General features: G+C 49.4%; 1 protein-coding gene across 4 annotated transcripts in view; it reads left to right on the forward strand.

The window, feature by feature from the left end:
• The window catches only part of uvrag (UV radiation resistance associated gene), a 72,631-nt gene that overhangs the window by 30,659 nt on the left and 27,433 nt on the right, over positions 1-14,539 (forward strand). For all 4 annotated transcript variants that reach the window (XM_035535564.1, XM_035535563.1, XM_027029229.2 and 1 more), the window contains one exon: positions 6,685-6,760. In XM_035535564.1, coding sequence (XP_035391457.1) covers positions 6,685-6,760 — 76 coding nt within the window. The remainder of the gene's footprint in view (positions 1-6,684; positions 6,761-14,539) is intronic.

Genomic DNA, 14,539 nt, shown 5'->3' on the forward strand with positions numbered 1-14,539 from the left:
TTTCAGCTGGCTCACGCCACGTCGGCTCGTCTGTGGGGGTGGGTTTGGTGATGCGTGGGGGTTTACGCGTCCAACCTCTGTTAGGTGTCTGTGAGCAGGCCTGTCTGGGTGACCTTTGACCGGGCCTCCTCGCCTCCGCCTCTCCGCTCCCTCCAGCGTGTGTATACAGCAGCACAAACGACGTGTGTGCAGAGGCGAGCCACCCTCGCAGGAGGCTGCGCGGTGGGGCCCGTCGTTAACCTGTCAGGGCCGTGGAGCTGCACGAGATGAGCCGGGTGATGGCTGACTTGCTGCTGTGAGACCCGCGTCTGGGCTCGGCCCGCGTGGCCCTCTCGCTCAGAGTGACGGCAAGGCTGCTGAACCCAGTCTCTCCCGTTGCCTGGAGACGCAGCGCTGGGGCCTGGTGTGTGTGTGTGTGTGTGTGTGTGTGTGTGTGTGTGTGTGTGTGTGTGTGTGTGTGTGTGTGTGTGTGTGTGTGTGTGTGTGTGTAAGAAAGGGTGCACTGTAAGCAAATGAGTGAGTGAATGAGGTGGTGGATAGGTGTGTGCGCTCCCAACTGCACGAAGCTTCACACACAACATCCTGCTCTGTCGGTCTGTCCGTTTTTCTCTCCTTTCCTGCTAACCGCTCTTTCCCTAAACGTACTCGTGTGTGGAATGTGGGGTTCTTCCTCCTCTCTCCCCACCCCCCGATCATGCATGCTTGAAACGCAGTGGGCTCTAACCACACATTGCACCCACATTTCCTCTCCGCTCATGAGCCAGCCCAGGGAAGGGGGGGTGTGTAGGGGCGATGTGATCCAGATGTCTTCTGGGTGATTGAGTCCAGAGACCGGCCTGTTAAAAACCCTGTTTTTATTATTGTGGGTCGCTCCACTTTATCAGCGGTTCTTTATGAGGGGCTGAAAAATGAAAGTAGGGATTGACACGTCCGTGCGCAAGCTCAGGGCTCACGTTGGGGGCTCACGTATGCGCGCAAGCTCGGGGCTCACATTGGGGCCTCACGTCTGCGCGCAAGCTCGGGGCTCACGTCGGGGCCTCACGTCTGCGCGCAAGCTCGGGGCTCACGTCGGGGCCTCACATCTGCGCGCAAGCTCGGGGCTCACGTCGGGGCCTCACGTCTGCGCGCAAGCTCGGGGCTCACGTCGGGGCCTCACGTCTGCGCGCAAGCTCCGGGCTCACGTCGGCCGCTCACGTTGGCGCGCGAGCCCGGGCCTCACGTAAGACTAGGCCACTTAAAGACCCTTCCACATTTTGGGGAGGCGGGGAACATTGCTGTGTCGCTATAGACAGAATGAGAGCGGCTTAGCGGAACTGAGCTCAAAGCCACAGCAAGCCTTTTCATAGCTTCAGGCCATTATCATGGGTGCTAACAGAGACCATGTGCCTCTGAGAAGTTCACACACACACACACACACAGACGCGCGCGCGTCTCTGTGTGTCCATGCTCGTCTTTTCTTCTGAGCTGTTTGGTGATCTCTTACAGACGAGACTTTCAAACAAGCTTGTGCTGCTTGCATACAAACACGCAATTACTCTACACACATACAAATTTTAGTCAAATACACTCTCACAAGCTGAACAACTGCACCTCCTATACGCTCGTCCGACAGTCAGTCAGTAAACACACACTTGTTCTCCGGAGAGTCTGTCAGGAAGGATTTTGTCGGCACCTTCATCCCTTATTACACATGCACTGGGTCAGGATGCACATATGCAAGCCGTTTGTGATGACTTAATACCTGGACAAGGTTTGAGACAGAAAGACAAATGTGTGATAACATTGACATGCAGTTATAAAGATGTTAAATCATCTACAAAAGCTTTTGTTATTTGTTAGCCACATTAGCCTTGACGCTAAAGTTTGAAACTGAAGCAAACACTAAGCTTATACCGTCAGATATGGGGTCAGAGAGGGCGCACTGAAATAAAGACGCAGGTGACCTTGAGTTCAGTCCACTGTGATGTCAAGTGCCAAAGTAGTGTGGCACGCTCGCTGTCTTCCCCGTTCGACCGGGGCAAACGTAAACCTCCAGCGAGGCCGAGCACATGTGCACGGCCAGCTTGTTTACGTTCCCTCGCCGATACTCCAGATGCGCAGGACAATGTCAGCCTGACTCTGTCTCCTCCTTCCTGCTCCTCCATGCACACACACACACTCTCTCTCTCTCTCTCTCTCAGCCCATCCATCTTTCTCTCCTGCACCCCCCCTCCACACACACACATGCTTTCATTCGCTTTTTCTTTTGTGTGTGTCTCTCTCTCTCTCTCTCTCCCTCAATCTCAGGATTTGTCTTTCTTGGTCGCTCATGTGTGGCGCTGCTTGCAAGGTGGGGAATCCCTTCTGCAGTTCTATAAATATATTTTTAGTTGGAGTATGAAATCTTTCGTTCAAGAACCAGTTTTTTATACGACGTAACACGTTAATATATTTCCATATGTTGGTTTAAAGGAAATCACACCTGCAGTAGAAAAACACCGCTGGTGCAGAAACGAGTGACCCCCAGGCGCCAGTGGGTGCGTGCATCATGGGAGTAAATATTCCAGAACCTAACTGACCGATGAAAGGAAAGAGCTTGGGGAGGTTGGTGTGGGCCATCCAAGTGATCACAAAGCCCACCTTACTGAGTGTAAAGACGTTTTGGTAGGATGTCGGGAAGCAGGCAATGGAGGCTCCAAAAGATGTGAGCCTCTCTGAGATTTGAGTTTCGTTAGTCCACGCCAAGACAAAGATCTGACCCTCTCTGAGACAAAGATGTGAGCTCCGTCAGTTCATTATGAGACAAAGATCTGAGCTCCGTCAGTCCACTGTCGGGGGGACTGCCAGCTTCTGCTATAAGGAGAACGCTGCCTGCATCAGATTTGCCAGAGGACGATGGACAAACCTGAAAGTTTGGAGAAATCCCATCTATGGACAGAGGATCCAAATCTGGTCATAATGGAAATGCCTGTGTTTAGAGCGCATCTACCACCAAGAGAACCGTGTCGCTCCAGTTACGCGGAAACCTGCACCCACTCTCCTCACCGTTCAAAGGTGGACTGGGAGGTTCTGGATCAGAGCATCATGCCACCTGTTCAGCCTGAACTGGACAGAACCTCCTCAGAGCCTGAGGGCTCTGAAGAATGGCTTCGGAGAAGGACCAGGGATGACTGTCCGGGACTGGCCAGAGGTTTAGAGGTTTCACGGTGGAACCTGAAGCTGCCAGTTCATGCCAGACCATGCTGAACAAAAAAAATCTATTTTTGTTGTAAAATAATTTTGTTTTTGTCCTTTATTTGGAATGTATTTTTAAACTAAATAATAAACCATTTATGGTATTAAATGAATATTTATTTTAGGAATTTTTTTTGTATTATGCTTAAATACTGACCATGGTACACTAGCTTTCAAGCAGCAATATTGCACGTCTGTCTGTCTGTCTGTCTGTCTGTCTCTCTCTCTCTCTCTCATATTCATATTTTCTTTCAAACACACACACGCAAAAGTCTGCAATTAGTTTTTTTTTTTTGTTTGTTTTTTTTTACTTGTGCAATTGACTATTTCAGAACCAGTATGAAGGTAAGGAGGGAAATTTCCCTGTCCTGCTGGGTGGGTTTGTGGGTGTAGGTGGGTGTTTGTGTGGGTGGGTGAGTGTGTGTGTGTGTGTGTGTGTGTCTGTCTCATGTGCTCTCTAGACATGCAGCCTCATAAATCAGCCCAGCAGTGTTTACGGCTGCACCTGCCCTGTGGCTGTCATGGTTAACGGCAGCTCTTAGAGCATAAATCCACTCTGGCCATTACACCGAACATCAGGCTCAAGGGGACAGCTTAAAGAGCGCTGCGAGTGTGCGCGCGCGCATGTGTGTGTGTTGGACCAAAGCTTTAAACCTGTCCCTCACAGTGCAGGGTCCCCTGTGAGCGTGCTTGACCTGCTGTAAGGTCCTGTCTGTCCTGCACTGCGGTGTAATACTGGTCTGCGTGTCCTGCTTTGAACATGTAGTGTTATCGAACCTTTAGGTACATGCAACCATAAACAGTTACAGCAGTTTAGCGACAGTGAAATGTCAGCTGAGTAAGTGTGTTTAAGAGTCTCAGGTCTTCCTGAAGTGCAATTCAGTCGTAGATGTTTTAGTACACTGATATAGACTGCAACCCATTTTCAGTAATCCCATGACACTCTCTCCACATTTACATCTCCCGGTTGAGTGGTTTTTGTGAGCTACTACTGGTTAGGCTCAGTGCGCAATCTCTAGCTGTTGTGTTGCTTAAATCCGCAGTGCTGTCTGGGTCATGGGTGACACAACCTTTCTGAGATCATGCTCTTCCAGGTCTCCGAGGATGTGGCTGGTTTTCCGACTCTTTAATCACACCTAATTAGCAGCCTGCTGTGGGGTTCGCAGGTTACCCATATCTGCTAGCCCAATCGGCAGAGGCCAGAGGTCACGGAGAGGATGAATCTGATCCGTGTGCACTAAGCCCACACAGTGACTCAGTGAGACCGCAGTCCCCTAGTATAAACCCAGCTTGCTCTAAATTTCCATAACAAAAGCACTTTGGTGTGTGTGTGTGTGTGTGTCCTGTTTACTGTTCTGGGGCACAGTGGATGGTAATAAATCTGCAGCTTGGCACGGTCAAGGGCTGGAGCAGTTCAGACGGTCTGTGCCTGGGCCAGCTGCTGGCTTCCCTGATCTCTCCTGGAGGGAGGGGTGTGTGTGTGTGTGTGAGATGAGAATGCACTAATAGAGTGTGTAAGGTTTTTTGCAGTAAATCTGTGTGGGATGGTGATTATACAAATACACACACACAAACACACACACACACACACAAACACACACACACACACTAAATATCTTTTCCCATTTTCCCCATGCACTGCAGATCATCTTTTACAGGAACATGTATATGTTCCCCTCCACCACTAAGCCCCCTCCCTTCCACTACCGACTCCCACTAACCCCTCTGTTAGTGACCGGTGGCGTTCAGGCAAAGCTTTCGAGGGCTAGCTAATACACACCGACTAGACCGACTGGGGGGTGTGGGGTGTGGGAGAGGTGCAGGGTTTAGTACTGAAGACTGATGGGTTTAGTCCTGGTCCTGTTCATGTCTCCATGGTGACTGCAGGTCATTCCCTCCTGCTCTAAAATCTACACAGTCCGTCTCTCAAGACAAGCCAAGACGGCCTTCTTGCCAAAGTACTGGAAAATGTTATATTAACTTCACGAAATAGTCATTATTACAACAAAAGCACCACCATCACCAATAATAATAATGATAATGATGATGATGATTATGATAATATAACAACAGCAGTAAACAGTATTAAACACATCTAACAAGAGATTCAGACATGAGCAAGAAACGATTCCTAGTTTCTATATGATCATATTTAGCATGGTTGTGATTGTGTGGAGGTGTGGTTTAGCGCGCGCGCGCGCGCACACACACACACTCACACTCAGACCAAAGCATATTCCCCCACTCACACATGCACATGCACATGCACATGCATGAGTGCCTAACACTCACACTCACACACACACTTCCTGCCTCCTGCTGATCTGTTCTAATATATTTAACTTAACTGGACATTCCCCGAAGGAATTCCTGATGTTCTGTGAACCACAGTGACTTCAGTGTGATCTCACTCACACAGAACAGAGCTCATTAATCATTGGACTGTGTGTGTGTGTGTGTGAGGGCGACAGAGAGAGAGTGTGGTTGCTTGTGTGTGAATTATGAAACGGAATAGACCGGTTTGGTGTGTATAGCCTTCAGTGTTATGTAGATTTTTACTGTAGAGGAGGTGGAAAGTGAAGAAATTCTTCCCCTCTCTCTGCTTCCTGTGAGGGGCATTGGCCCTCTCTGGGGTTAGAGAAGTTTCCGGAGGGTCAGCTCCTCTTCCGCGTTCTCCTCCTCAGGCCTGCAGGGCTGAGCAGGGGAGCCTGTGTGAGCCCCGAGACGCTACGGCCGTGGGTGCTGGCGCGCGTGGTTCTCATTCTGCGCTCGCCATCTGGCCACCTGTACCTCACTACCAACTCTTTCTCTCATCAGGAATGTCAAATAAACCCTGCTCACATGTTTTGTTATTGTAAGGAGACTCTCGCGTGTGCCCACGCTCACACAAACCCCGACTCTAGGATGTAATGGGCTGACAGCGGCGGCAGGTGTCTGTGCAGCTCTGTGATTGTGAGCCACAGGTGGTCGAGCCTGAGGCACCTAGAACCATACAGCAAACCCCCCTGTCTCTCTCCCCATCTGTTTCACTCTTCTTCTTCTTCTTCTTCTTCTTCTTCTTCTTCTTCCCTGTTTTGCTTTCTTTGGTTTCTCAAGGACTCGCCGAGAACTGAGAATCGTGAGAGTTCTATTCCAGCTCGGAACTAATTCTGTTAAGTCTGTCTGGACTCCGCCCAGCGTGCTTAGCTCCGCCCAGCTCCAGAGTGGGTTTTTTTGGTTTGTTTTTTAATATGAAGAATAGCTAACCAGGGACAGCAGATGAAAGAATGTGTGGTTGAAATGCGATAACCCCAGCCCTAATGTCGTTACTGAAGTGAGATGTAGGAGGTTGTGTGTGTGTGTGTGTGTGTGTGTGTGTGTGTGTGTGTGTGTGTGTGTGTGTGTGTGTGTGTGTGTGTGTGTGTGTGTGTGTGTGTGTGTGTGTGTGTGTGTGGAACCGATGTTTCCCTGAACTCCCTACTCTTTTCCCAGGTTCCCTCTGTACTCACGGGGAGAGCGCTTTCACTTTGAATATGGCGTTTACCTGCTCAACAAGAACATCGCTCAGGTAAGAGCAGCAGTTCCTGCCCTCATGCTGCTAACACACACACACACGCGCGCACACAGACACGTGTATCCACAAGAGCAAGCCTACATGAGTGTATATATACACACACACAGACACACACACACTTGTGCATATGTTTTTGTGTCGCTCTAGTAACTGAGCTTTTCTGGTGAGTTTCTCGGGTCACAGCAGTCAAGCTGCTAAATTTTTCCACCTCGAGCGTTCTTCACCCTGACGGGGTGACTGGGGCCGTGTATGTTGTTTACTCTCGGCCTGACCCGCGGTCCAGGCGGAGCCCGTGAGCTGACCCAGTCGGCATTAACGTCAAGCGTGAACCCTCCTACTCTCCTCCACTGTAGCTGGTGGCAGAGACGCTCTGACGTACCGAGTCTGTGTGACCAGACCCAAGGTTCAAACCCAGCTGCGCCACGCTGTCTCCAAGCATCACATCTGATAAAAACTGACTTGCTGATGATGGAGTGTTGCATGTTCACATACCATCAACTCCTTGCTCCGCCCACGCCCCGCCTCTGCCCCACCCATGACTCATTTGGGCCCATTTTGCCTCGCCTCTTCCCGGCCTCCACACAATGACTTGTACCGTCTGTGTTTCATAAAGAATTAAAATCAGCGTGTTATGGAGTGAAGCTGGACGTACCTGGGGCTCCAGACGTATTTCACCGTCATGTTCGATTGGCTGGATTTCCTCTGGCCCTGCTTTTGACGCATGGTGTGCGCGTGGTACGCCGTGTAGAACATGTAGCATGCTGTTCGCATCCCCCTGCCCACAGTCTCGGGGTCCCGTCTGCTTTCTGCATGTTCAAATGAAGCGTCACGTTTTGTGCGCCTCCACATATTCAGCACATGCTGAGCGCCGGCTGTCCGTGACGCTGGGCGTGTCTGTTTTGGCACAGAGCTGGAGAGGAGGGCTTAGCTACGATGTGTGCTTGTCCACGTAGGAGAGACCCAGCTGTGGATGAGGAGTCTGTGAGTTTCAGTCGTGTCGCGGTGTGTGTGTGTGATTTATTTTTTTTATTTACCATGGTGCATTACAGAGATCCCCAGTGAGTAATGTAACGTGCATATGTATGTAATATGACTTTTTTAACCTGGTTTTATCTGACAAAGGCCTGCAGGTGAAAGAGCGTGTGTGTGTGTGTGTGTGTGTGTGTGTGTGTGTGTGTGTGTGTGTGTGTGTGTGTGTGTGTGTGCGCGCGGGCACGTGTGCATGCATGCATGCGATCTAATTCCTAGTTTCTGGGTGGTGTAGGAAGGAACAGGAAGTAGATCCTGCTCTGATTCTAATTGGTGCTACGCATCACAGACTTCCATGCAGTTTTGCTCTCCCCATCACTTTCAATGGCTTGAGATCTGGTCCCCCTCTCTCCACAGTGCGTGCGTGTGCGTGTGTGTGTGTGTGTGTGTGTGTGTGTGTGTGTGTGTGTGTGTGTGAGTGAGAGAGAGAGCATGTACCAGCATGCTTCTCATTATTGTCCTTTGCGCTTCATTGACCCAGCCAATATTAGGAAATTAAGATCGAGTTTCCCTCCCTGATGTGATTTAGCAGTGGGCCATGGGCGCACGCCTGGCTCATGTTCACCTTGTGTTTTGTATTTTTATTTTAGACCCCCCCCCCCCCCCCCCATTTGTTAGCTGTAGCTGCTGTCTATGTGTGTGTATATCTGTGTGTGTCTCTGTGTGTATCTCTGTGTAGGTCAGGTTTCACAGGCTGCTCTTGTACTAGAGCGGAGGAGATTAAGCGTCTATCTTTTATTAAATTGTGTGTTGTGCTGCTACGTTTGAAAGTGATACGGGATACATAGATCTGTGTGTGTGTGTGTGTGTGTGTGTGTGTGTGTGTTGGCTTGGCTTTGAAGTGGCAGTCTGAGAGTATGTCAGGTTTATTTGGTGGTGTGGTATGTGTAGTGTTTCAGAGACAGTGTGCCCCTTCTGTCAACAACTCTGTCCCTCGCAGAAAATATAAAAACACACGGAAACATGCAATCTATCTATTATTATGCTCATAAACATGTGATCTAGTTTAACATCAGGCTTGTAAATATTCCATCTAGTTTATTAACAAGCGTGAAAACATGAAAAATCTAGTTTATCAGGTTTGTAAAAATGTGTGCTTTCATGAGGTGTGGAAACATATGATGTGGTTTATTAACAGGTGTGTAAAAGTATGATGTAGTTTATCAGGTATACAAAGTTATAATGTGGTTTATTAACAGCTGTGCAAATGTTTGATGCGGTTTATCATCAGGTATATAAACATGATGTGATTTATCAGGTATATACACATATGATGTGGTTTATTATCAGGTATATACACATATGATGCGGTTTATTATCCGGTGTGTAAACATATGATGCGCTTTGTTAACAGGTGTGTAAGCGTATGATGCGCTTTGTTATAGGTCCTCTCCACCCTACCGAGCACATGTCTGGCAGGTAGTTCCACTCCGTGTGGATGTGTTGGTGATCGTGGCTTCCAGAACCTTTCAAAGAAGCACAGCGTCGTCCTCACGTCCCCTGGACAGACACAGTCACATCAGACACATCAAAGCTGTCTCAAATGGAAAACGGATGTCTTTCACCTCGGTGTGTTTTATGTCTGATGTCCCAGAGCGCTGGGCTTGTCCTCTGTGCGTACCGGGCTTTCTTGGCGGGGGGGGTTGGTGGTTTAGTATGGGTCCGCTCTGTCTCTACTTCTTTGCCTGTCCTTGTTTAGTGTCTCTCACAGATGGGATTTTTACCCTCCGGAGTCCCGCTATAGACACTTAAAAAGAAATGTAATCTTTCCTGTTCTCCGTGCAGGTTATTAGTGTATGCTATATTATACGCACACATAAACACACACACAAACACGCGCGCATGTGTGTAGGAAGAAAGAGAAAGGTTGCTTCTGCAGAGAGCGAAACCACTAAGCCTACAAACACAGACGTGTCGCTTCCAAAACACAGCACTGCTCTGGAAGTCTGCCACGCAATGGGCTCTGCGTGTGCGTGAGTGTGCGCCTACGGGTGTGTGATCCATGTTCTCCCGTAGAAGCATGTGGGGCCGATTAAAGTCCACCCGACCTTACAGTGAGGGAATTGTGCGACCCAAAGTTCGTGCTCTGTTGCTAAGGTAACAGCTTTTCGTGGCCGTCTGTGCGAGTGCAGAGCCTCGGGGGAGGGCGGGGGAGTTGGTGGGCAGAGCAACAGTGCCCCTTAGGTGGAGCTTACTGTTTCCGCTCCAGCTTTTTGATGTTTTGTTGAACACGGACGCCATGTCAAAACATGTCCTTTGTTAAACTTCCCGCTGTGGTGACGATGCGATGTGACGGGAGACACATCTGCGTCTGCACTGGAGGAGCTGGTCTTATAGGTGCCATCGCGTTTGTAATGGGAACCTGTTCTCTCACGGTGGTGTTTTAGGCCATTTCTCACTGCCTAGATGGTCTCTTTCAGCTTCCCTTTACTTCCTTGGTGTGTGTGTGTGTGTGTGTGTGTGTGTGTGTGTGTGTGTGTGTGTGTGTGTTCGTGTTTGTGTTTAATGACATTGCTTTGAAGTAGTGACCAAACATCACTGCAGCCACACACACATTAGCACAAATGCACACATTAACACAGTGACATGTGCACTCCCAGTTGTACAGGGGTAAAACATTCTTGCCTGAAAGAGCTTGGATTCATGACCATTAGCTCATGGGATGGTTTCAGGATGGAAACCATATGAACTGTGGAGGACCCTCCCCCCCCCCAGTACACTCACTCTCTCTCACCCCCCCCCCCCCCACTAAATCAAATCAATTCAAATAATTTTTGTCGGCCCCCCCCCACCCCCCACTCAATCACACACACACACACACACACACACACACACACACGCGCGCGCAGCTAGAGCACCTGAAGAATGATATTCTTTGTCATTGTTCTGCTTCTGTCTGTGTGTGGCTTTACCGAGCGCTTCAGTAGCAGGGCGTCAGAGCAGCATGGGGCCGGAAATCTCCCCACACCACCCATCACTCCGCCTCTGGTGCAGCTTCCTCCGTCATGCTCGCCTCCTCCTGCCACAGGCCTGCCAGGCGTGTGTCTGGCCTGCCTGCAGGGCTAAGCTGGAGGCTCCTAGAAGAGCCTGTCGGCTGCACCCCTGTTTTTCCTCTAATGTCGTCACCTGGGAGTTGCCAGCCTGTCCCTTAGACTGTAAAAAATCTCTCTCTCTCTCTCCGTTTAAACGTTTTCGTCACATTTTTAAATTAGAAACTTTGATCTTGAGCTCATGCCCAAGCCGTCCGCCTACTCACATGCTTGTGTGTGTGTGTGTGTGTGTGTGTGTGTGTGTAAACAGTCTCCTATTCCTAACACATGTCCACTGAAGGCAGGGTGTTGAGTGTGTGCACATGCTGTCTGTCTATCCTGTCTCTCTGTGATTCAACTCAGGTGGGTAAATAGAGTGGAAAATGTGTGTGTGACTGCAGCCTCCTGGGAGCGTGTCTGATTTAGCTAGTGCTATTCCCACCTCCATCCCACAATCCCCCACTCCCTGTGGTGTGGGTGGGTGGGTGGGTGTGTGTGTGTGTGTGTGGGTGGCTGGGTGTGGGTGTGTGTGTGTGTGTGTGTGGCGTCTGACTCACCTCAGCGCCACGTGTGTAGTGTTCCGGTAAAAGCAGCGGCCAAGCGTTGAGTCTGTACCTTACACAACACGGCCCCTTCTCCAGAGGCTGGGAGCACAAGCCTCATCTATCCAAGCTGGCGTCTGGAGCAGAGTGTCAGCTGGCCTGCAGTGGGCCGTGGGCACACACCTCACTCCTCACCCCTCACCTCTCACTTCTCACTCCTCACCTCTCACTCCTCACCCAGCTTTTCTCAACATAAACCCCAAAATCAGTCACTACAGCTAACCCTCCCTCTCTCTCTCTCGCTCTCACACACACACAAATTCAGCTTAATTTAGTTCAGCAGTGCTTTATTGGCATGAAGGTTATAAGTTACGGTATTGCCAAAGCCATTTAATATAACCAGGAAAGGTGAGCGGGACGGAAAACATTAAAAGAAAGTACAAAACACTCAGTCATCAGTACTGACCACTGAAGGGAGGGGCTGCTGCTTGCATAATCTCTCCCTCTCTCCCTCTCTCACATACATCCTTCTTCACTTTAGAGAAAGTCCAAGAGTCCTTTATTGGCATGACTGTTTTAGTAACAATGTTACCAAAGCAAAGAAAAAAAAAATCCTCCTCTCTGTTGCTTTGCGTTATTCTCTCACACACTCACACACGCACACCTACATACATACATACATACACACACACACACACACACACACACACACATACTTACATACATACATACATACATACATACATACATACATCACACATACATTCATACATACATACATACATACATACATCACACATACATTCATACATACATACATACATCACACTTACATTCATACATACACACATACATACATACATCACACTTACATTCATACATACACACATACATACATCACACTTACATTCATACATACACACATACATACATACATACACACATACATACATACATACATACATATATACACACGTACATACGCACACACACACATACATACACACATACATATATACACACGTACATACGCACACACACATACATACACACGTACATACGTACACACACATACATACATACGTACGTACACACGCACATACGTACACACGTACATACGTACACACGTACACACGTACACACACACGTACATACGTACACATACATACATACATACGTACGTACACACGCACATACGTACACACGTACATACGTACACACGTACACACGTACACATACATACATACATCACACACACAACTTCTTCTCCCACTCTATCTCTCACACACACATCGGTTTCTCATTGTGAAAAGGTTCGACTTGCTAAAGTGCGTAGTGGCCCCTGATTGCGGCGTGTTGGCTCTGGCGCTCGGGCCCCGCGCTCCCACCATCGCAGCGTCTGCCCCTCCGTCTCCCCTTTTCTCTCTCCTGTGCCATTTGAACCGTAAACCACAAAAGCGTTGGAGATCTGAACGCCCGTCAAAGATGGCGGCCGGCTTTTCTGACGGTGAAGCAGTCACTTCATTAGCCTAATGGATCTCACACCTCTCCGGTCTGGACGTTTCGGAAGGCCGCGATCGGAGCGGTCCGCGGCGGGAAGGGGGCCCCGCCCCGTCGGAACCCCCGAGACCTTCCGCTTGTTTGGAAATGATGTGTGAGATTTGCGGGGGGGAGGGTTCCCCATCTTATGGCCCATGTATGTACTCAGCAGCTGCTCCACTATAAAACCCTTGAACATGTTGATCCAGGATAAAGTATAGCTGCTATATTTCATCATTAAATGAAATTACTAATATTAACATAACGAGTGATGAATGAGTCTCAACAGCACACTCTCCTACCCAGAGAAGAAGGAAAGATCAACAAGGCTCTCATGCTCGCTCTCATTCTTCCATCTCCTTGGAGAAGCTCTGCTCTTTCCTGTATGAGGAGTCTCAGGACAGGAGCCTCTGCAGGACTCGGACTACCACGGCCTCTTGGAGAAACAATGCTGCACCCCCCCCCCACACACACACACACACTCCACACACCTCCACCTGGGCCTGGTTTGGAGTTTAGCAAGAGCGTGTAGTCACACCCTGCTGAGTCATTTTGATAAGGACTTCTGGAAAGGCCATGTACTCCCTTGATCACAGTGCTGGATTGGTTCTGTATGGAAGCCAAAGCAACTGATCCATCCCTGTTTGTGTCCTGACCTGTGGAGTGTGTATGTGTGTGTGCGCGTGTGTGTGTGGAGCACGTGACTGCACTATGCATGTTTCTGTGCCTCGGGCCTTGCGGAGCAGTGGCGACCTGCGGCGGGGGACCGGCGGTCGTCTCTCGGACCGGGCCGGCGGCCAACGTGGACGGATTTATGAGCCTGTCTGGGGCTATAGGAATGTCCTACTACTGTCCCTCCTCCCGCGCCAGTCCGCAGAGAGAGCAGGAGAGACAGAGAGTGTGTCTGGCCAGGGAGACCGAGAGCGACAATAGGACAGAGAGGGACAGAGGGAGAGGTGGTGAGTGTGTCTCTCAGGTTTACAGGCGTTCCTCTGGCCTGCCTCCTGTAGCTTTATGAAACACTTAAAATGGCCCTAATTGAATTTCCATGGTTTGAGGTCAGTAGTTAGAGGGGTTTGCCTCCCACCACAAAGAGGTGCCAGGGGAGAGACAACTGCTAAATGAGGCTGTGTGTGTGTGTGTGTGTGTGTGTGTGTGTGTGTGTGTGTGTGTGTGCGCGCGCGCGCGCGCCTGCATGTGTGTTCCGTATACATGTTTACGGAAAGTGAACGCTCATAAAAACATGAAAAATGTGTTTGGAAGTTGGCTGGTTGTGCACCAGAGAAAAAAATGATCCAGAAAACCCCAAAACAGCTAGTCATTGGTGGGGTGTGTGTGCATGTGTGAGGGAGAATCCCAGCATTGTGTTGCATTCGTCTGTTTGATAGAGAAGTAAATAAGCTGCCGTTGAGACGTGGTTCCGTTACTGTTACTCAACCAGTTCATCTGTCTGTCCTTGGATGTTCATCCCTGAGGGGTACACTGGGTGTCCTTTTAATCACCTTGTCTACTTGTGTGTGCTTTTAAATAAAAAAAAACATGCGCACGTGTGTGTATGTGTACAAAATACGCGTGCGCGTGTGTAGGAAGTTGCTGACGTCTAAAGCTTGTTTCTCCTACAGTAGCTCAGGTTT

The sequence above is a fragment of the Electrophorus electricus genome, chromosome 17 (assembly GCF_013358815.1).
Source record: "Electrophorus electricus isolate fEleEle1 chromosome 17, fEleEle1.pri, whole genome shotgun sequence".
Lineage (NCBI taxonomy): Eukaryota > Metazoa > Chordata > Actinopteri > Gymnotiformes > Gymnotidae > Electrophorus > Electrophorus electricus.